This window comes from Lampetra fluviatilis, chromosome 12, assembly GCF_964198595.1.
Source record: "Lampetra fluviatilis chromosome 12, kcLamFluv1.1, whole genome shotgun sequence".
Lineage (NCBI taxonomy): Eukaryota > Metazoa > Chordata > Hyperoartia > Petromyzontiformes > Petromyzontidae > Lampetra > Lampetra fluviatilis.
The window spans coordinates 4,331,692-4,355,130 of NC_136286.1; the positions used below are offsets into that span (position 1 = coordinate 4,331,692).

Consider the following 23,439-nt stretch of genomic DNA (forward strand, 5'->3'; position numbering starts at 1 on the left):
CAACGCAGGTCACGCTACGTCTGCCGTGCCGTGCTTCAAAAAGGAAGGAACATCCTGCACCGCCGAAGAGAAAAAAAAAATGACCCATAAACTGATGAGGATGGGATAACATCAGTAAAAACATTCAGGCAAAACATTTTTTAAAAGCTTATTAAAATGAAAAGTTAAATCCGTAAAGTGTTTGCACGTCGTGATACTGTGTGTAGACTGTGAAACGTTAAAAGTTAAATTATCTGGCCATGTAAACAATCAGTTGTGTGTCTATAGATTTTCTATTTGTGCAAACATCGTGCACCTCGTGTTGCAATTGTATTTTCAATCATGGCCTTTAAACTGTAAGCTTAATGTGTAAATTTTCATTTACAGCGGCTAATGCCCTGCATTCCCCTGTGGCAATAACCATCCATTGAGTGAAATCCTGTCCTCCAATTCATCATGAGCCTCCAGCCGAAGGGACGCAGGACCATTTTTCAATCCTTCCCCAACACCGCTGCAGAGCGAGGGGAAACTGGTAGCTTACTCCTTAAAGCTGTGCGCGGCAGCATCGATTCAAAAAGGCTGAGAAAAATAAAACTCTTTAAATGCGTTACATCTGTGCCACGCCACGGCCAAAATTCATGAAGGACGCTGGAGACCCCGAGTGATGAAGGGGCCTCCGGACAGGAACGCGCCGGCCTTGTGAGACCGTGGAGGTAGTCCCGCGCCGGTTTATTCCTGGGTTTCTAAGCACGTTCTATGTGCTTTTCCTTTCACATCTTGTGCGCCCTGCACGAAGATTGCTGCTTTTTGTTCGTTAGCATCTCTCGCCGCCGCTTCTCTCACTCTCTGGCTCGCGCGCCACCAGTGCGCTGTCCTCGCATCGTGCCGGCATAGCTGTGACGTGCTGGACATGCGAGAACTTGGCCTTCCTTAACGTTTGCCGAATGTTTGTTTTGTTCGTTTCTCGCTGCAAGCTGCTAAAAAGGGCAATGAAGTTGAAAAAGGTCAGTTTGTGACGTGCTTCTCTTTTTGCCGCTCTTTGCTGCTCTCTGAGTTTCCCCCCACGTGCCGTCCGCCTTCGTGATGTTTAATTTTTTTTGCCGGTGCATGTTTTCCATGGCTTAATTTGTTGGCGGGATTGATTGTTGTTTTTTTTTTCTTCTTCTTTTTTTACCAGTTCAGCAGACTGGACTATGCAAGTGTAAAGTAAAGTGCTTGCATGGAAATAATTTAGGGATACTGGGAGAGATTATACACATGGGTGGAAGAGAGTGAAGGGTGGTGAGGGCGGTGGGGGGGGGGCACTCAGGAGATGGACAAAAAAAATAGCTAAGAAGCAAATTCAGACTCCTTCCCAAACACATTTTGTCTGGCGTAGCAATACACATGCCTCCCATGTTGCATAACAAATGCACGAGGTGCGATATTCTAGGGAAAAAATAAAACCGTCACACAGGCTGTAAGACCAGCCTCGCAAGCGGCAATGATCGAAGGAAAGTTCAATGACGAGGCAATTTTAATAATGAACGGCAGGCACGCGTAAAGGTGACGGGGGAAAGGAGATTGAGAAAGGAACACAGCGGTTTTGTCAGGCGCAGCGTCTGGCTTTCCTCTCTCCGAACGCACTCGGAAGTGGTGGTGCCCTGCCACGCGTTGCCGATCAAAGCCTCGTTAATCTCCGCGCGTTGTTGCTGGGTGATGCTCGCCGCAGTGGTGTAACGGGTCGCCGCCCCCGGGCTTGCTACTCAGAGGTCGCCGGCTCGATGCCATCTCCCGGCACGGCGGATGAAACGATGGCGCAAGAATCTTAAATCCAACCCGCTGCCTCCGGTCCACCCAGCGGTGTGAATGTGCACACGCCACGGTCGGTCGGCAGGTCGCACGTGCGGATGGTGGGGGTAAAGTGCGGGTACTCTCACCTCTTCCCAAGATGTCTGGCCAGAATGGAAGCGTAGGCCAAATACTCACTCGAGGGAGACCCTTCTGGCAGCAGTGATGTGACTAGGCAATTGCAGGGCTGCACCTCTTGCCGCATGTTTGTGTGACTGGACGAGGCCGAGGCGCAGCGGCGATGTTGTCGACAGGCAATGCGCAGCGAGGAAATGAGCCCGAGGGACTGCCCGAATACGCAACACCGCCACCCATGAGCGGCAGCAATGGCGTACTTGCATCAACAATGTCGTGACGGTCGGGCGAATTATAAAAAATCTCGATGAGCGCTCCTGTAACGCGCACGCTGGCTCACGTGAGGTCGTTGCGCGTGAACATTGCATTCCGGTGGATGGTCACGTCACGGTGTTTCTCCACCCTCTAGGGGAATTGTGCGAGGAGAAGATAAACCTGTGCTCCGAGGAGCTGAACCCATGCCGCCACAACTCCAAGTGCATCCTCACTTCCGACGGGCCCAGGTGAGAGCAGGCGGTGGTCACTCGGCAGTTTTGTGACCAAAACTTTTATTATTACAACCGGAGCGTTTCATTTCTGACGGAGATGTCTGGGGCTGATTTCCAGAAAAGATTTCCTTCCCCCCCACCCCCGTCTCTTTCTTTCCCCCCCACCCCTGCACTGTGGGGGGCAGCAAGGGCCGGGGGGGTTGGTCATTGCGGTTATTATAATTATATTGTGATTATAATGCACCACGGCATTTACGCAGGGCCTGACGCAAAGTTTGCCCATTAGTGTGGCTGCATGCAATTCCACAGACCCCAGGGGTACGTGGACAAAAGGACTGACTGATAAAGCTATGTCATTGAAAGCTGCTTAATTACTCCAGCATGTTGAGTACAAGAGTTATGTTACAGCAGGGCAGAGCACAGTAAGATCACAGGACACTAAATACTACAGTGTGTAACGACGCGTCGCTTTATCGTTTCGTATTCATTGAATCTTAGGCCTGTCATAATTTATGGGGGGTTTTATATATGTTGTATGTAGTGCATTCGTGTAGTCCCTTCAGCCACTAGAGATCACTACATTTTCACCACCCATCCCAACGCAATCCAGGTTCAACCATGCTTCGCTTCTGAGATATGACTCTATTGGGGAAACTACAGTTGAATACAATTTCAATGTATTTTTAATTATTATTTATCAGTATATATAACGCTGTGACAGCTCGTCACACATTCCTGACAGAAGTGAAGTATGACATGCAAATTTCGATGTAAAGTTTTCGTGACTGCATGGATTCATATTCTTGGTTCTTTCGGTAAAGTCACGTGACTTTACCGAAAGAACCAAGAATATGACATGCAAAGTTCACATATCTTGTCAGCGGTGGTGGTGCTGCTATGTTTTGTTAAGAGGCGCCGATGCTCCCGAATTCTCGTAACGCGCCCTGGGTTAGAAATGAGCCTCAAAATCCCCTACCACACCCCCCCCACCCTTCCACTGCACCGGCAGCGCCTATAAACGTGTGGCTAAATGATATGTCAAGCCCAGGTCTTTGGGGACCTTTTAGAAAGCATCGCCCAAGGCTGTCCCCGCTGCTCGCGGTTGAGCGCAATTTATTTCCAAACGCGGCAAGCGCCGTGACGGACGCGAGTCTCCAGCCCATGTGACAACACGGTGCACCTGTGTGCCGATATCGAGAGGACCGTTAATTAACCTCTTTTTTATTGCGGGCAGCACGTGGCAACAATTCATGGCTTTTGGTGTTTTTTTTATTTTTAGGTTTTTTCGGTAAAGTCACGTAGGTAAAACATTTTAATTAATAAAAATTTAATAAAAATCACGACGTTTCGGAGGCAACACAAGCTTCCATCTTCAGGTGGAACCGTCACAGCACGATTGCTGTATCAAGTAATAAATACAGTAAGAGATACAGCAATCGAAACGTCGTGATTTTTATTATTTTTATTTTACTTTTATTTATTTACATTTTTTACCTACGTGACTTTCCCGAAAAAACCTAAGAATATGAATCCTTGCAGTCACGAAAGCTTCAAATCTAGAATTTTGGTGGTTTTCTTTTTGTTTCTTTCGACACTCCGAATATCGAGTGAAGCCTGCAACCCGTCACACGTAACACATCCTCCCCGCCACTTCCTCTTCTTCTTATTCATACGTTCACATCCCACTGCTGGGCAGAGACCTTCTCCAAATGTCTTGCACTCTTCACAGTGTCTTTCCACCTCTATCCAGCGTGCTCCTCCAGATACCATCATATTAGTCCAAGAAATTGTATTTTCTGTGTCCCCCCACCCTCTTTCTCCTGCCCTCTATTGGCCTCCATTCTGTTGTTAGTTTTTTTACATAACCTAATCCATTTATCATGTACAAAGCAAAGCCGTTTTGGTTTTGTGCCGGTTTTTTGTGTCGTCAATTGATATTCTGAGTCCAGTCACCAATGACTGCACGAAAAAACCATCCCATTAAATCTGGTTTCGCAATTAATTTGGCCAAATTCCAGCTCTGAGAATTAGAATATTGGGTTTTACCGTCGTGCAACGAGCACGTCTCATTGTGCACGCCGACCGGGAAAAGTGCTGCCATCTACGTGGTGGACCTGAGATGAATTTGAGAGGACTTCTCAAGCAGTTCTGTAATATCTACTTCCACGAAGGATTGCGGTGCTTTGCGAGAGATCAGAAACGGTTGCTTGAGTCTCGCTACACGACGCTGATATAACCCAATCGATCGGATAAAAAAATTGTGGAAACAAACTAGTCCCGTACGACAAACTAACAACCGAAAGCAAAACTCTCCATCAACGGGGGGGCAAAACGGGCAAAACGGGCAGGGCGGGCGGGCGGCTGCAGCCGCGCAGGGCGTCGTGTGTGCAACGAGCGCGCGTCTCCTCTCCGTCGCCGCAGGTGCGAGTGCGCCGCCGGCTTCGTGGGCGAGGACTGCGCCGTCGACTACGACGACTGCCAGGAGCACAAGTGCCAGAACGGCGCGCGCTGCGTGGACGCGGTCGACGGCTACGTCTGCGTGTGCCCCGACGGGTTCAGGTGTTTACGGTGGCACGGAGAGGCACTCTCGGCGTCGTCGCGGGTCGTTAGGTAGACCGCGAGGCCCTCACCGGTTTTAAAGCGGGTTTTTCTCGCGGCTTTGTGTTGTCGGGGAATAATGAGACCCTTGTGGTTGCTGCTGCCGCTGCTGCCGCTGCTGCCGCTGCGAATGATTGATTGAGTAATTGATATTTTCTTTACCGGGGCCTGTTAACAGAAATAATCACACGCATCGGTGACACAAGTGTAGACTTTCCGAGTTAATATGGCATGTTACTCTGGAACGACGTGGCAGGTATGTCGTGGCTTTCAGTGGGGTCAGAACCCCCGTATAGCATCAAACGGTTTCAGCGACAAAACGAAAAACCTGCGGTCTGTAGTCGCATGCTTCAATCCCAAATACAACAACTCTGAGTCAAAATCAGGAAACAGTTGAAACGCATTCAGTCGATTTTTTTTTGTAGTTTTCTGTAATCCCGTTCATGACGCATGCCCCTTAATCCAATTCCTCCCATGCCCAAATCTTGTCGTAGGAGTCACTCTCACAAACACAACACGAGCTGCAGACGCATTGAGTGCTACCTCCGCACACACACACACACTACAACAACTGTGAGTCATCGGATGCGATTTCAGGTAGGCTCGATCACAAGTTCGTATTAAGTGGAAACTCTCGGAGGTGGGCGTGAAGTGTTGGTTTATACATGCGTCTGTAATGGCTATGGGTGTGACACACAGCTCACGGACTGCTTTAAACGAATGTGAGAATGCCGCCGAAGCAGCGGCATCACAAAAGCCGCAACTGTCCTCATCCGCAGCCTGCGCTGCTGCTTCTGTGGCCAGCAAAGCATCGCATAACTCTCCACTGCTAAAGTACCGTGAATGTTTTTTTTGGATAGGGAAAAAAAAACTTTTTGGCAGATTTTGATTCACAAAAACTCTGAGAATGTTTTTAATTGCCCAATTTTCTCAATTTCAAAGAAAAACGGTGGAGTTTCATTCCACGTGGTTATGGCCCAGTTGTTAACAAAAACTAACCAAGTTCACCTTCATCACTCCTGGCACTCCACCCGCACTGCCCCCCACCCATTCTCCCTACCCACGAGGAATGTAACAATTCACAATTTGATGACTTGTCAAGATTCGGGGGGCACCAATCTGATTGGAGTAACGATTCTTATTGTGCAATTTGTTTTTTTGTCTTGTGAAAGTGTTGTTTACCCTACTGGCACAGATGTAACATTTAGTTTTTTTACGTTGGATACATAATACAATAATACATTCTCATACGCATGTATGGTGAGTTGAAAGAATCGATATAAATTGATGAATCGATTGTTACATACCTCAACGTTTCTGGTAGGTTCAACCGCCATACACGGTGAACCTGGAGCTCCTCCCCCTATCAGGCCCGCCCTCTTTTTCATAGCCACGCCCACTCAATCACTATCCCCATTCACACGGTGAGAGTGGCCTTGTAAATGGCATAGGCCCCACCTAATGCACTCTCCACCCCCACCCGCTACTCAGGTAGTCCCCACCCATCTTCCATATTGTGAGTCGAGCACGATACCAGAAAATATTAGGACCAGGACAAAAATCACGATTTCTCTAAATGCTTCCAGACAATGGAGACAACCTTCCTGAAGCCTGGATTACCCTGACCAAATTAGAACTTTTCGTAGCTTTGAGCACAACTAACACCTGCCCATGCCCTACCATGTGTATCACCCCACCCCCCCCACCTCCCTCCCCATCCTCGTCTTCCTCCTCCACCCGTCGCCCCGGCAGCGGGCCGCTGTGCGAGGTTCCACCTCCCATGGTGTACCTGCAGACGAGCGCGTGCCAGTACCACGACTGCCAGAACGGCGGGCAGTGCGTGGAGGCAGGCGGCGAGCCCGAGTGCCAGTGCCTGCAGGGCTTTGTGGGGCCGCGCTGCGACAAGCTGACGAGCGTCAACTTCGTGCAGCGCGACTCGTACCTCCAGCTGCCGCCCCTCAAGGGGCAGCCCAAGGCCAACATTACCCTGCAGGTCACCGCGCGCACACACGCGCAAGACGAAGATGACGGGAGGTTCCAACCCCCACCCCCATTGTTTAGCCACACAGACAGTTCTTAATTTCGGCCGGGTCTGTCCGGGTCACCGAGCCAGAAAACATTTCCGTCACAGTCGTTGTACACAAAGTGCTTGCCACGAATGAACCACAATACCTTGCTGATATCGTCAAAGAGCGTAAACCTTAAGCCAGACTCCGGTCATCCTCACAGCAGCGGCTTTTGGCTAGTCATTGAACAAAGACGGTTCAGATTCGCTTCCGCGGCTGCCTGGAATGCTCTTCCTTCTGATATTAGGAAGCCAGTGGAGCTGTGCCCTTTTAAATCCAGATCAAAAACTAATTTCTTTAGAACCGCTTGTTTGTTGTTTAGTTTGTTGTCCTTCCCCTCCACCTCCGATTATTATGGATGGCTACGTACGGTACGAAAGGGGTTCAACCTACATCCATACATAGAGTAAATACACCACATCCAGTATACCTCTCCCGATGGCTGTGGCTACTGGTCACGTACCTGCTCCAGTCTACCAGCGACCCCGAAAGTACTGAGTGAGAAATGAAGCTCAACTTATAAACCAGTGCAGTGGCTTAACTTTGATATGAATAGAACAAAATTGGTAATCACCATCATTTGTTTTCTTCCGTTTGAACAATTGAACCTTATGGCGGGACCCCGGGGTCCCGAATAAACGGAAGTCAAAATCGTAAATAATTAATTTATTTTTGGCGACTCCGTCCCACCGCGCACATAAACGCCGTGACCCACCTGGCGCGGATCAATCTGTTGTCGTGTCGTCCAAGCGCAGCAGCGAGGACGAATGCGCAGAAGAAACAAAACTTTGATTAGCGCATCGTGTAGAGCTCGTCCAGAGGAATAGATTGCCGTATCGTTCGCCTTCAACAGACATAAAATAACGTCGCAACGCAGTTCATGCGAGAGCCGGGGGCTTATAGGACCCCGAGGTCCGTCCATAAGGTTCAGTTATGCTTATTTTTTTATAACTGTGCTGCGTGGTTAGGTATAGTCAAACAATGCCGATGAATCAGAGGAGACCATCACAGCTGTAAGAGTAAATATTAATAGTCTTATTATTTTGTTATTAAACCATTTTCATCTATATTGTACATCACAGTTGTTGAGGACAGACCCAAAGTCCCGAAATGTCAAGTGGCCAGCAGCAAAACAGGTGTAACAGATGGAAATTACTAATGTCTGGAATTTAGCAAGGTTAGTGTAAGAACTTGGACAATGGGAGGGAATTCCAAGGTGGAGAAGCGCAAGGGAAGAAGCAGACTGAGGAGTTATTGTGACCCGCACCTTCGATAATTATAATTAGCACGGTTGGCTACGTACAGCGCGAAAGAAGTTCAACATACATACCTACAAGCATGGTCCGTGTTGCCTCCAGCGCCTTACATCAAGAGTGCCCTCTCCTGACGACGAGGCTCCTCGCGTCCGATCTGAGAATGCAGGTGGCGACGGACGAGGATAATGGGATGCTTCTGTACAATGGCGTGAGCGAGCGCATCGCCGTGGAGATCTACCGCGGCCGCGTGCGCCTCAGCTACGACACGGGCAGCTACCCCAACCCCACCATCTACAGGTGCTAGAAGCGGCCGCTGCTTTTAATTAAACACAATTCCTTCTTTTTGACAGTCAATCAAGCAGTTGTTTCCAAATGCGAATTAACATCCTTTGCAGTGAAAGGTCAAATTAGGGTTGCCACCTGTCCTGGTTTTTCCCAGGATCGTTATCTATTTTAATTAGATGTCCTGAAAAATCGGACATAAATGGCCTCGTGTTTGCGAGTTGTGTAATCAAACACCACTAAAGACAACGCAGGTGCATGTGGTTCTCCCCTGTTCCGGTATTGTGAGATACCCTTCTTGCCATGATAAGTCCCGGGTTTTTGAACCACATAGGTGGCAACCCGGTCTACTGGTTTTGCCAGCAATGCATGAGCCCTGACAGTGGCAGTACGATTGAATACGTACGGTGCGAAAGAAGCACGTGGGGCAATTGCTGTGGGGCCCTATCAGAATTTTGCATTGCCACACCTCCTGGGTACCCAACAATCTGCCACAAAACCCAGGCGAATGTCTACGTTGTCTACGCCTAGAGCCAGGGCCCCCCAGCCAACCGCCAGTGCTCACCTTTAGCCCAGGACCTGAGTCCCACTTCATGGGCTGGTGATGTGGGCACCTCTGACCTGTGTGCCCACGTGCAGTATCTTGGCTCTCGAGTGTGTAATTGCCTGCATGCTCGATAGCTACAGTGCTGAAGAGGGGCAAAGCCAAGATTCTGTCTGAGGAAATGGTTTTTACATTTCACAGGTGGCTTTAGGAGAGAGTGACGATGGTGGATTTAGGAACATAATCAAAATGCGGCGGGTGCATGGGAGCTGCTATCGGATTTGTGGCGCGGGTGAAATCACCTGCAAAGTGAGGTCACCAGATCTTCCTTAAACTTGATCTGAAAAATGTTACTCTGCTGCAAGCGCGAGGCTGGAGAAAGTGCTATGGCAGGCCTCGTCCCTTTCATTTTTTTGAGACTGTGCTTTTTACCCATTAAAGAACTCCCCTGATTCCCAGCCTACGCTGCTTCTCCGAGAACTTGGAAATTGTCTTCCGAGTAAAAGTGAGAGGCTTTTTTTTTGTTTTCAGTCCCCAGCACCATCCATGCTGTCCTTAAAACAAAGGGGAAGTCTGCCTCTTACATTCCTTTCTGTTTTTTGAGTAATGAGCTTCTGCTGAAGCGATGTAAATTATAAAACAAAAAATTCCACTCGCTCGTTTGCCATTAATGCCAGTGCCGGCTAATCCGCGCCGCTATTTGCCACTGCGTCTCAACGTTGGCCATTACTGTATTCAGGCGATGCTGCTGTTTTTTTTTAAAAAAATGACAACGCTAATAGCAGGAAATGTAGCAAAGCCAAGAAGGGGTTCTGTTTTCCTTGAAATAAACTTAAACTTCGCTTTAAATGTCAAACTTTTTCAACATATTTTTTGTATACAAAATGAGAATAGATGTTTTCCAAAGCATATAATAATGGTATTTATCATTTTTTATTGGTATTAGCAGATGTTTTTTTATTGTTACATATAAATACACATACCATAATAGAAACATTACATAAATAGGATGTGCCTAAAACAATGACTTCTGCAAGCTGTGCTTTTTATGGTGCCTTTGACAATTAGCTTGCGTTTTGACATTTAGCATTTGCCATTCTAAACTGCCCCCAAAGAAACAGATGAGAGACTAAGAAGCAGCCTGCATTGTGTCAAAGCAATTTCACAGTGGTCCAAGGAGGCGGATGGCATTGCGTTCCACTAAACGGGGTGACGATGACTGTAGTTACCTCATGCAAAAAACAAAACTCCAATTAAAAGACAGGAAAATTAAGGACATAGCAACAGCGACAGCAGTGTATATACAGCGTTTACATTGTTGGGTCCACTTGCAGTGGACGTTCGTGTTCGTATGGTTTACAGAAACATCTGTGTAGGATTTTCCAAGTGCAAGTTGGCGATCCCATTGATTCCTTGATGTGGCATGGAGTTGATAGCAGAGATATCACCAGGATAAGATCGTTTGGGGTTATGATTGAGAATGTGTTCTGATGTTTGAAGTGCATTTCCACAGTCACACAATTAGGATTTTTTTTATCAGCCCCCATTTATGGAGGAGCTAGGCGCAAACGGCCACATGATGTGCAGATGCGGTTCAGCGTTGTGCCATATTTTCTGTGGGACTGTAAAGCCTCTGGGTTCTTCTTTGGTTGGGTTATTCTTGCACTTAAATATTGCAACAGAAATGTGACGGCATGACAAAACAATTATTTTTGCCCAACGTCTATTTAAGTGAGCTGATCCTGGCCAATCTGCAAAGCCTTTGAATTGGCTTTCAATATTCATCAAACCTCTCCGTTTCAAATGAAATTCAAAGTAAATTTTATATAAAATGATACTTGTAATATATTTGGCGGTGACATCACAGCCGGAGGAGAGAACACATCAAAGAGTTTGACCGGTGGTGAGATCGGTCCACGGGCAGGATCGAGGTGGATAATTGCAGCAGCACTGGACCACAAGGATTGACAATGGATGATGATGATGAATGGGGGGTGGAGGGTAGAAGTGGAGGCTGGAGGTGAAGGGATGGCTGTGAAGTGGAAACATAGTGGTTGGTCCATTCGACTCCGACCTATGACAGAAATCTGTGGCAAGTGACAGCTGCATGCAGCATGGACACCCCCACTCACCCACCCACTTCACCAAACCATACTGACCGGCGTGGTGAAGTATGGTCAGACAACCCTTATAACTGACGGAGCATGGCGAGGCCCCCAACTAGTAGTACGTTGACAAGGGCTTTAAATTCGCAAACAGGATCACACCTGTGAGCGCACATGCACACTCGTACACGCGCACCTACACACGTACCCACACACGGGCCATACACGTCCGTGCGAGACGACACGACAGACAGGTATCACACACACCAAGCCCACTCCTGCCTTTCTCCAGCCACTGTTGAGATACTGGCAGGCACTGCAGGGTTAGGATTAAGACCGCTGGTGCAAGAGGCGGAGAGGGAATCGGAGAGAGAGCCTTCGTCCAGCAGCGGATTGACCGATATCAACACGTTATTTTTGTTGAAATATCGACCGGTTCCCGATTAGCTGCGTGAAATGTGAAAGTGGACCTGGTGGCAATGCAATCACTAGAATGTAAGAATCCTCTGCATAAAAATGTGACGAGTATCTCGCAAACACACGGGTTTTCCTCCTGACTGATAACTACAGAGACGACGACTTCTGCAACACAATGCCAGGATAAATTAGGCGCGAGCCATATGCTGCACTCTCGCGTTCAAGCCTTAAGCTTTAATCCTCCCTGAATGAGAAAATGCACTCTGTTGAGCGCTTTTGTCTGTTGGAGAACCCTGTTGCTACTCACGACGGGACAAACACAAGCTGGCGTGGAATAATGATGCTTTATTTCGTCGTGTGAAAAAAAAAGTCACCTGGAATTTGTAACGAAAGCTGAATTTAAGCACGAGCGAATACGAGGCCTGCCTTTGTAGCCCTCAAATATCGCGATGATGTATGAAACAGGAAGTGAGGAGAAGGAAAAGCTACCCTAAAATATCGTACTTTTCGGATTGCTCAGATTTTTTTTCCCCCATAAATCACCAAAAAAAAACGAAAGTATTTATGTTTTCCAAAATGGGATGGTTTGCATTTTCTGTACATGCAGAGTTCAATTCCAGCGATTCCGGGCCACTGATTGATTGCAAGCCCAGAACTCTGTTTTTTAGCAAATGAAATCAGTGCCCGTAATGCGATCTCTTGCTGCGGCTGCTGCTGCTGCTGCTGCCGCCGCTGCTTTGGCATGGAGTGGCCAAACAATAAAACACAAAGGAGGACACTCATCGTTGTTTTGGTGAAAGCCGTCCGGTACGGCACCTGGCCAGGACACCGTGAAAGCGCAGAGTGCAGGCTTAGACAGGTACACAATGCAAGGCCTGAGGATTTACATCCACAAAAAAAGTTTAAAAAAACGCAGCTTTACTCGAAGCGGTGACCGTTTTTGAGTGTTTGGCAATGTATCAATTAGCCCACACTCGCTAGGTTATTGTATACATTTTTACAAATGCTGATTCAATATTGACAAACACTTTCTTCGGGCGTCTTTAAAAGTCTATTCTTAACTTGAAAATGGAAAGCAAAATATGCCATTGACTCTCTGTCTCGTTCAAACAGAAAAATGGCTTTTTTGAACGACATATCTCTCTATCGTTTTGACCATCTACATATAGCATGAATGAAATAAATACGTAATTGGTGAATTAAAGTTGCTGGCAGGTGAAACGATACTTGCCTGGCATAAGCTACCTTTAATGTGTGTTATATAAACCAGCCAAACAGGGAAAGCACCAGAGATTACAGGCACCATGGAAATGGAACGATGATTTCAGCTCTTTGCAAGTGCCGGGCGTAGATACAGTATGTTACATCACACGTCCGTGAGAGATGGTGCTAACTTGGGGCGGCATTGATCCAGCAGTGGATTGATCATGACTCGTGATGATGATGATGCTGTGCTCCTCCGCTTAAGCATGGTTGTCTACGTACTGTGCAAAAGAAGTTCAACATACATAAGTACGATCACGTGGAAAGCAGATGTTTGATTCAAGCTGTTGCCGTGTGCACCAGCCTGGAGACGATAAACGACGGGGAGTTCCACACCGTGGAGATCGTCACGCTGGAACAGATGGTGAACCTGTCCATCGATGGAGGCTCCCCCAAAACCATGATCAAACTGGGCAAGCCAGCCTCCCTCACCCTGGAGTCGCCCCTGTACATCGGTGGTGAGTAAGCCCACTATACAAAATGTATTTAAAATACATTATTTGTCGAATTAATTTGCATAAGAAATGGTGGGGCGGGTTCGGGTTAGATCGCGTAAATAGATCACGTAAATATTTACGCGATCGAACCCCCCAAAAAACGACATTTATTATGGATAATATTGTTCGCGAAAGCCTTTGTGTTAAACTGAATTAAGCTTGGTTCTGCACTTAATGTTAGAAAAATCCCCATGTCCGCGACATTTAAAATATCGGATAGAATGTCAGGTGATGAACTTTACTCACGATGGTAGAGCGGGTGGGAAAGTACTGCCCTTAGTGTGTAGATCAATGATCACTTGAAGGGATATCAGAAGTTGTTGTGATATTCCCTTCTATAACATGAGGAAAGTACTCTCCGAGAGCTCCAAATGTATACCTTGTTTTATGATATGCTAGCACAATTGGGATAATACTGGGGGAAAGGCCAAAATAATGTAAATGTTTTTTTCTAAATAGGAGCGAATTCTACATTCCTACGGTGAGAGCACATTTATCTGTAGGACAACCAGCATTGACTTGCCCACGAAGCGATACTGATTTTATTGACTCCGAAGGATTTGATCTCACGACCTTGCGATTGCGAGCAGCTCACTGTACTGAGCCACCCGGCCGGACATCTGATGACATGCTGGTACGGAAGTTTGTATATATATATAATTAATACAAAATCCTTGTTTCGGCACAATTAAAGCATCTCGAGAAGGGAATATTAACTTCTAATAACAAAACATGGTAAACATCCACTCGCAAATACGACAGGCGCTTCTGGCTCCCCGGTATTGCCACGACGAGGACCCACGCCTCCAGCGTGATTACCACACGGCGGCTCCCTCTTCCCCCCCCCCCCCCTCCGAGCAGGCATGCCCACGGACGTGAACAGCGCGGCGCTCAAGCAGATGCACGACCGCAACGGCATGGGCTTCCACGGCTGCATCCGCGACCTCTACATCAACGACGAGCTGCAGGACCTGCGCGCGCCAGGCCGCCCGCCCGCCGGCATCCTGCCCGGCTGCGCCCCGTGCCGCCAGCAGGGCGCGTGCGCCCACGGTGCCTGCCGCGCCGCCGGCCCCTCGGGGCACACGTGCGAGTGCGAGGCCGGGTGGACGGGCGCCCAGTGCGACCAGCGCTCCGGCGACCCCTGCCAGGCCAACAAGTACGGAGACGCGCGCCGCCGCCACTGCCACTACCGCCGCACTTTTGCCGTTTGCGTCCCGGGTGGGCGTCGCGTCTATCGTGGGAGGTTGTTTTGACCGTACTTCAGAGGCGACGGCAGTGCGCAATGAGCCGCGCCACGGATCGCCGGCGACCCGAGTTTGATTCCCGCGCATGAACCAGTCCTGGGCCTTGCCTACGTCGGCTCAGCCTTAAATGAGTACTGGAGAGACAATCGCGGCCAGGTGTGGTTCTGACCACCCATCCTGTCGCGGGACTTGTTGGCCTTCATAGGCGCTCGCTAACAATACTTGCTCCAACAGTCTGTTAAGGCTATACGGCGGATATTTGTCTTTGATCTTGCTTCACCACACTGGCCAGGACTCGTTCAGATACGACTCACCACTGATTAATTATCACCACGACCCACACAGCACAGGGAGGGTTTCATCCAGCAGTGGATCGACAAAAGGGCTGTGCATGTACTTCACTAACATCATTTCGGCTGTAAACGTTCATCATAGCAATCAGGACCACGATTATTATTCTTGTTGTATATACATATTTAGAAGTTCTTTCGCACCGTATGTAGCCAACCGTGCTAATCAGAGGTGCAGGACATCATGTTGTCATCATCTTCACGGTTATCCCCGCCTCCCCCTCCCCCCCACCCCAGGTGCGTGCACGGTGCGTGCGTCGCGCTCGACGCGTTCTCCTACAGCTGCCGCTGCGCCGACGGCTTCGTGGGCACGCTGTGCGACGAGGAGCAGCGCGAGCTCTTCAACCCGTGCCGCGGCGTACGCTGCAAGCACGGCACGTGTCGCATCTCGGGCGCCGGCAAGCCGTTCTGCGAGTGCAGCCCCGGCTACACCGGGGACAACTGTGACAGGGGTGAGGAGCGTCGTGCGAGCGCCGTCGAGGAGACCTCTTTGCGGGGCGAGCGTCGGCGGGGGAGGCGGGCGACGCTATTTTTCAGGCTTGGGAATAATATTTACAATTGGGTTCAGCAGATGATTGCTGACAATGAACGAGCGACAAATACGACCGATATGCCTAGAGAAGAACGGTTATTCGTACAGTGGTCACCAACATGCTCCCAACATAGACTATGTATCCATAATAGGTTGTTTGGGTTAGATCGCGTAAATATATAAATGTGTCGTTAAAACCCGCCACCACCCGACAGCCAACTAGTAAGGGTTGTTACGTCAACAGAATGTGCCAATTCGTCACTAGTACACCACACCGGTGTACTGTACTAGTATATATTTACGTGATCTAACCCCAAAAAACAAACTCTTATGGATGATATTGGTCGCGAAAGCCTAAGTGTTAAATAGACTACGTATGTATGTGGGAATTCTTTCGTACCATACGTTGTCAACCGTGCTCATCGAAGGTGTGGGGTAAAGACAACAAACTAAACACAAAAATCAGTTCTAAAGAAGTGAGTTTTCAATTTGGATTTTAAAGTGCATAGCTCCAGTGGCTTCCTAAAGGAAAGGTATAGACCGAAGATGACGTCCACTGCAGAGATGGAGTGACGAAATCAGAGATGGCTACTGCTTGGAGAAGCCGTCATCCACCATTGATGACGATAGCGATGACATTTGTACAGAAACATGCTGCTCTGGTTGCAGCAATAATACAAAACCCTCCCTACCCTGACACAGCCAGGAATCCATACATCCACTATTCCCGTGGTAGCCCAGTCCCTTGGGTTGTTAGGGCACTGCCGCTCCTCCAGGTGTGATTCCTCAGTCGCTGGGGAAACCCGGCACATCGGTCACGGCATGGTTTTCCACACCGTGTCGCTCATCGCGTAAGCTTCGTCCGTCGCCCTCCCACCTTCGTCGCACAGGGTCTGCGCTTCGCGCGAGATTCAGATGCAGTTGGAAAGGTCGCCAAGACCTTCACCCACCAGCCCTCATTATAATCTTCAAAAATACATTTCACGGCTCTGCCACCGCGTGCGTGAGTGCGCGCGCTCGCCCCGCCGCTTTAAATTAATGTGCGGTCGACAATTTAACCGTTGCCCGCTGTCGTTAGGCTAATGACAATTTATAGTCGGCGGCAAAAAACTGCGGAAAGCAAAATCGCATGCCCCTCATTTGTTTTAACGCTCCTGTTTGTTTTACCTACCCCCGCACCATCCCCCCCCCGCCTCCCCCTTACGTGGTCTGGACCACCTTCCCCCCCCCCGCCCGCCACCGTTTCCCACAGAAGTGTCGTGCCGCGGCGAGCGCGTGCTGGGCAGGCTGCAGAAGCAGCGCGGCTACGCCGCGTGCCAGAGCGTGCAGGAGGTGTCGCGCGTCGACTGCAAGGGCAGCTGCGAGGGCACGGGCGGAGGCGGGGGCGGTGGCGGCGGCGGCGGTCAGTGCTGCGCGGCGCTGCGCACGAAGCGCCGCCGCTACGCCTTCGAGTGCACCGACGGCTCCTCCTTCTTCGAGGAGGTGGAGAAGGTGGTTAAGTGCGGCTGTGGGCGCTGCCACCCATAAATAAGTTGGGGCTGATGGCTCCGCGCAGTTCCTCCACCCCCCCCCACCCACCCACCCCACAATCGTGCGTAAGCGAGCGATTGCACATTTATACCCCACCACCGCACCGACCGACCGACCGACCTGTTAATTCTCTTATTCCATTCGCCTTCGAGAGGTGAGTCTAGGCGCCTTCAAAGCGACGCCCAGCAACAATGCAAGGACAAACGAGTACTAGAACTTATTGCACAGAACAACATGCGGAGTTGTTTCGTGATGAATGCCAGCGCGGGGGGGCGGTCGTGACTCTCCAGCAGTGCCTGCGTAGAACTTGCAGGGCTCCGTACAAAAAAGAACACAGGGATGTAAGCGGCAGCAGGTGGATCTGTAGCGCAGTTGGAGTGCACGCCGCATGTCGGTTCGTGTGTGAATGGGAGAACCTTTAAAGGAGGGTGCAGAAGGCCCAGTTTCTAACAAGCACACTTTCGTACGACTTTAAGATGAGGAGGAACACATTTAAAAAGGTGTTCACGGTAGAACTACAGTCGTTATGAAACACGGGGTGCACGTTCACGTACCGTATATGCGTCCTGTACATTTATTCCTCGGTGATATTTTTTTATTATTCCACAGCTCAATCAGAATCACATTTCTCTTAGCCGAACGGTTGTTTTTTTTAGCTTCAACGTGGTTCAATAGGTGGGGGGGGGGAGAGAACCTTCCAATCACGACATGGGGGGGGGCGCACACAGTCTTGCCTTGAAGTCGCCGCCACGTCGCTTCGCGGAAGCAGTTTGAGGCTCTGCCGAAATTGAGGATCCGCTCGCCTCTCCGCATCAAATCCCCGTCCGCCCGAAGCTTCCCCTTCTTCCCTCCCGACCCCACCACCCACTTCAGCGCCTGCGCGCGGCTACCGACGGGCAGGACAACGTCCCATGCGCGAGACATCACCGCCACCTCCACCCCCGTGGCCTATCTGACCGCTCCACGGATTTACGAAGAGAAAAGCCAATGAGGAAAAGCCGCCTCACAGACTTCTTAAAAAAACTGATGTTATAACAGAGGAATCATAATGATAATGATACATTAGACAATGGAGTTTTTTTTTTTTCCCACTCCTTTACTGTTTGTCTGCACCGCTATCCGTAGAAGACTTCAAGACTCTTCGTTCCTGCAACGAGTCGTCAACTCCGGATGTTAGAGTTCAGCTTGAAGAGGGGCAGGGGGGGGAAGGGAGGCATTACGAGTGAAGAAGTTTGAGGTGACTTCAGAAGAAATGGCCTCGGTAACCTCTCGCTTTCGCCTGTTTCGTCTTGAGTTTTACGACTTTCCACCAGGTGGTTTGTGGGGGATTTTGTAATGACTTAAATTGTGAGTGCAAACATCGGAGCGTTTAAACAGACCGTCTGAACGACACGTAACTGCTGTCTGTAGATTTGACCCGAAATAGTGAAATACCGTTATAACCTGTGTAAATCAAATGTTTCTGTAACTTTTTTTTACTGAAATAGGTTTTTTTTTTTGGTGTGTGTGCAGTGCGGTATTGACTCTCCAGTATTTGTTTGGATTTGGTTTGAGAAAAAAAAAACAGATGCGTACTTTTAATCAACAGGTGCGTCGGATACCCAACAAGAAACCCCAACCCGCCGCCCTTTTGCCAATAATCTTGCAGATTTAACGACTCTCGCCAAACTTCATTTGGTTCCTGTCGCCAGCGTGTACTTTTGCTCAAATCAAATGCATTCGTTGTTGTTTATTTGATTAATAGTGATAACAAAAAACTCTAGAAGACACGCACTAATGCAGTCGTTTGCAAATGTATCGCATTTGGATATACCGCTTGAGCTAACACCATTAACGGCTTCTGTCTGGCAGAGAGAGAAAAAAAGAAAAGGCTTGAAACGTTTAATATATTATTTATAATTTGTTTCTGTATTTTTGTATAGCAGAATTGTAACAGGATAAGGCTATCGATAAAGGTATAATAGTACTAACAACTTAAACAATTTACGTATTATTAAATGTCTTTTTTTTGTCTAATTAGCCCAACAGACTTAGTTTTCCTTTTTTAAATTTTAACGTGACCGGGCGCGAGGCATCACGAGGTGGACAATTTGGACCAAAACAAACCCGAAATAATGAAAGAAGATCCGAACATTTATTAAACCAAGCACAGAATTTTCATTTCTTTCAACCCCGACGTAAAGATCGAGCTGTTTAAGTGAACGCAAGTGGTTGATTCTATACAAGAGCGCAGAACGCTTCTGAGAATTGGGGGCCAACGAACGCCTCTGAAATTAGCAGGGTTTGTGATTTATCAGGGTAAAGGATCGCAAATAACAACCCCATTCAGCACTTGATTTTACTGTGGCCAAGTCCACTTTACCCACGTCAACCCATGGGAATATTCACGAAAATTATAAGGGTACTCTGGAAGTGCAGCTTAACGAACCATGGTCAAAATAGATATACGTTATTTAATGAATGAATTAATGTCATAGGACCTTCAGCGATGAAGTTAGGAGAAAACCCCCAATTAAGCTTCCCAGCACCTTGTGCTTTGAGAGGAGAGACACAAGAAGCACCCAGTGTTGTAGCCGTCCAGAGTAACGACTGCTATAGGAAATGTTCCAATGCCTTTGGCATATTGTCCGGGTAGGGGAATTCAAAAGGTAAAGGTGCACCCTTACAGTTGCTTGCTCATGCCGCTGCTGATGAGGCGGGAAGGTCCTCAACTAGCCGTAACTCCATATAGCAGAGGTGGGACAAAGTCATTGTTATGCAAGTCCAAGTCGAGTCGCAAGTCATCAAATTCATGACTCGAGTCTGACTCGAGTCCAAGTCACATGACTCGAGTCCACATCTCATAGGTGGGACAAAGTCATTGTTATGCAAGTCCAAGTCGAGTCGCAAGTCATCAAATTCATGACTCGAGTCTGACTCGAGTCCAAGTCACATGACTCGAGTCCACACCTCTGCCATATAGCTCCTCCAGACGGTATTTAGACCTAACTCTTCCACGCTGGGCGAATTATCAGGGTGCAAATAAACCAGAGGGAGGAATGTGCTCTCTGTCCCATACAGTATATACATGCATACATCGATGGCCACGTTTTTCTTTTGTTCCAGTAGAAGGAAGAACGGTGGTATAAAATGTCATCGTGGGAATTGAGACGACCCAAGAAAGCTGGCCGAGTGTGGATATGTGCACTTTGTTCTGCTGCCACTGATGAAGGTGCACGTACCACGTGTGGGAGTGACGTGCAGAGGCACCATATGCAACAACATTTCCAGCAACTCCAGTTGGCGCGATTAGGTTACATTCTTATTATAAACAATAACGACAAATACATCTACATTGGGATCCAGATTCCCATGTTGACAAATGTACATTTTGCCAGATTTTCTAAAACAAGTACCTAAGCCTCAATTACCAATGAGGCAAATTGCCAAAGCAATGCGTTTTGGCCTGTTCATGAAGAGAGGGATTTGGCCGACTAACTTAAGATTCAAAATATGGCAAGGCATCTTACTAAAACGGTGGTTTTAGAATTTGTAGAGACCCGTATTGGACCCAACAATTGTGGACCTCAGCCATTGCATACGAGCGTGCAACGCTAAACAACATACACATCAACAGACATAGAATAAAATGCATATGTTAACAACATTATTCCATGTCCCTGTACATACAGTGTAAATACATTGTGTGTACAATTCATGCCTCTGTTGGCTGATACGCTGCTACGTCGCGAATTTAACACTTTCACATACATAATTTGTGGCAGAGAAAAAAATCCAATTATCTGTGATGTTAATGCGACATTTGGAGTCAGAAGAAACACCCACAGAATTTGTTTGAGAAAAAAAATCAATATAATTTCATACCTGTCATATAATTTGCAGCAGTCGGTCCACCACAGTGAACACGATGCATGAGAGGAGTAAAAAAAATGTTTAACCTAAAAATCGACTCTCGGCAAAATGCATTCCCCTGCCACCTAAGACTACGTGGGTCCCACGGGACACCCCTGCCGCCTACACGCCACGTGGGCCACATGTGACCGTACATTTTGCCGATTGATAAATGTGCCCGCCCGCGTGGCTTCCACTGGTTTTGAGTGGCTCTGACGGTGGCTCGATGCACGTGTCTGCCCGCTGTGTTAACAACTTTGCCCGTGCTGTGCTTTCAAGCCAGATCAGTGGAAGTCATTTAGAGCTGTTATAGGCTGGGTGGGTAGCAGAGCGATGGGGAGAGGAGGGGGGGCGAAAATAATAAATAAATACGAACACACACACATTCGAAAAACCTGGCCTCAATAAGTTGCTGCGGTTTACAAACCAGAAATTGCGCCGTTTAGATCTCACTGAAAGTAACACATGATGTAGTGTGTAATGTATACCGACGTGGAGTTGTATGATAGCGGTTGTTATGCGTTATTTTTCTCTTTTTTTCTACATAATTACAATGCTATATTAAAAAAAGAACAAACTATATAAAATGTAATATTAACAATACTGTATAGCAACAAATGCTTGTTTTCTTGGGGGATTAGTTGTAACAATCTGGAAGGCGAACGTCGGTTGGTTTAATTTGAGCGCATCTGGAGTGATCACAAATTTGTGTCTGTCGCTTGCGATGTAAAATTGTATTCAATGTACCCAGCGGTTGTTTCAAGTCTTCTTTAATAAAAATGTACACAATAAAATTGTTTTTTAAGGCATTGGTAAATATGGCTATCTCCGCTCGCCTTATGGAACTGCAACCCCTCGCTAGCATGACATAATCATCAATCACTAGCCACGATCCATCCACCCCTCCATGAAGAACTCCCCCCAAGCTTGTCACCATCTCTCATTGTACCGTGATGCAATAATTCGAGCTGACTTCGCCGCTCCCGTCTCTGCGGCAGATGCTCGCTGTGTGTATGTTGAACTTCTTTCGCACGACGTAGCCAATCGTGATAATCGGAGGTGCGGGGGGAAAGACAACAACGAAACATGATAATTGTTTTTTTTCCCTTTTATCTGGCAACAAAACTGACACCTTTTTTTACAAGGAGTCATGTTTGCATTGACCACAATACTTGCAGTCGGAATGAAATGAATGACTCCTTGTAAAAAAAAGGTGTCAGTATTGTTGCCAGATAAAAGGGTAAAAAACCAATTATCATATTTTGCTACTGGCAAATGAGGTTCCAATGATGGAATCGAAACATAAAAAAGCAGTTCGAAAGAAATTAGTTTTCAATCGAGATTTAAAAGTGTATATTTCCAGCGGCTTCCTAATATCGAAAGGAAGAACATTCCAGACGGCCGCAGAAGCGCATCTGAACGCGCGCGATGCAGTGGCCGTCTTTGTTCGATGGCTATGCAAAAACCGCTGATGAGGATGACTGGAGATCACGTGATGGTTTATGTTCCTTGAGATCAGCAAGGTATTGTGATTCATTTGTGGCAAGTACTTTGTGTGTAATGAGTGTGACCTCTCTGGTGTTGTTACCTTCTTTGGCTGCCACTCCTTTGTTAATCTCGACCGCTGGCCATCATCCCTCTTAGCAAAGTGCCCTTCCCAAAAACTCCGCTACTTTTCATCAGTCAACACGATTTATTTAAATTGTTACCCGATCCACCAGGGTTTTTTTCTCTCTCAGTGAAATTCTAAGCATGCATCTCCCCCTGCTTCTTTGTTCAATTTAAATACTGCGTTCTATTTTCTTTTGTCTATGTCCGTGTTTCTGATCCATGTCGTAACAGGTAAAGAACACCGATTTAAAACGTTCTGCAGTAGACACATTGGTATGTTGCATTTACATTTTCCAAAAGTACTCTTCCAATGTACTCTTGTCCACTTTATTTCATCATGTTGATCCCAGTCTACCTTCAATAACCCTAGGTATTACCTTTCAATATCCCTAGGTATGCATGCTCCAATGTGTTTTGTTTAATTGTATCCCTCCAACGTATATATTTTTCCGCACCTCCGATTAGCACGGTCAGCTACGTACGGCGCGAAAGAAGTTCAACATGCATACATCTTCACTTGCTGAACAAAACAGCTGTACACGACGTTTGCTTTGGGAATACTATCCAGTATTTATCTTGAGTCCAACTTGCTGACTTCTTTATTAAGTCGTTCATTCAATGTGTCGTGTACATTTCCTTTTGTTTGTTCTAACAACCTGCCACCAGCTTGTCTGAGATGGCATCATGTCTAGAATTTGTATACATATTAGTCCGTAAAAAATATACAGTCATCTAAGTGTTGGTAAATAAAATCCAAAATAAATGTATTTAGAAATAGTAAAAGCAGTTTCCAATAATGGTACAAGCTACGCTAAGATTGAATGGAGTAACCAAATACATTATGTTGAGGGGAAATGTTTTCTTTGCGAAAGTTGGATTGG

At 47.5% G+C, this 23,439-nt stretch overlaps 1 protein-coding gene across 8 annotated transcripts in view; it reads left to right on the forward strand.

Annotated features, from left to right (window-relative positions):
• LOC144935062 (slit homolog 2 protein-like) overlaps window positions 1-17,732 on the forward strand; it is a 181,105-nt gene extending 163,373 nt beyond the window's left edge. For 4 of the 8 annotated variants that reach the window (XM_078861396.1, XM_078861398.1, XM_078861397.1 and 1 more), the window contains 9 exons: window positions 954-983; window positions 2,294-2,387; window positions 4,794-4,931; window positions 6,723-6,963; window positions 8,459-8,589; window positions 13,207-13,361; window positions 14,262-14,556; window positions 15,232-15,446; window positions 16,779-17,732. In XM_078861396.1, coding sequence (XP_078717522.1) covers window positions 954-983; window positions 2,294-2,387; window positions 4,794-4,931; window positions 6,723-6,963; window positions 8,459-8,589; window positions 13,207-13,361; window positions 14,262-14,556; window positions 15,232-15,446; window positions 16,779-17,053 — 1,574 coding nt within the window. In that variant the 3' untranslated portion in view covers window positions 17,054-17,732. The remainder of the gene's footprint in view (window positions 1-953; window positions 984-2,293; window positions 2,388-4,793; window positions 4,932-6,722; window positions 6,964-8,458; window positions 8,590-13,206; window positions 13,362-14,261; window positions 14,557-15,231; window positions 15,447-16,778) is intronic. The other 4 variants (XM_078861399.1, XM_078861402.1, XM_078861401.1 and 1 more) reach the window with 1 other exon arrangement.
• The last annotated feature ends 5,707 nt before the right edge of the window (window positions 17,733-23,439 follow it).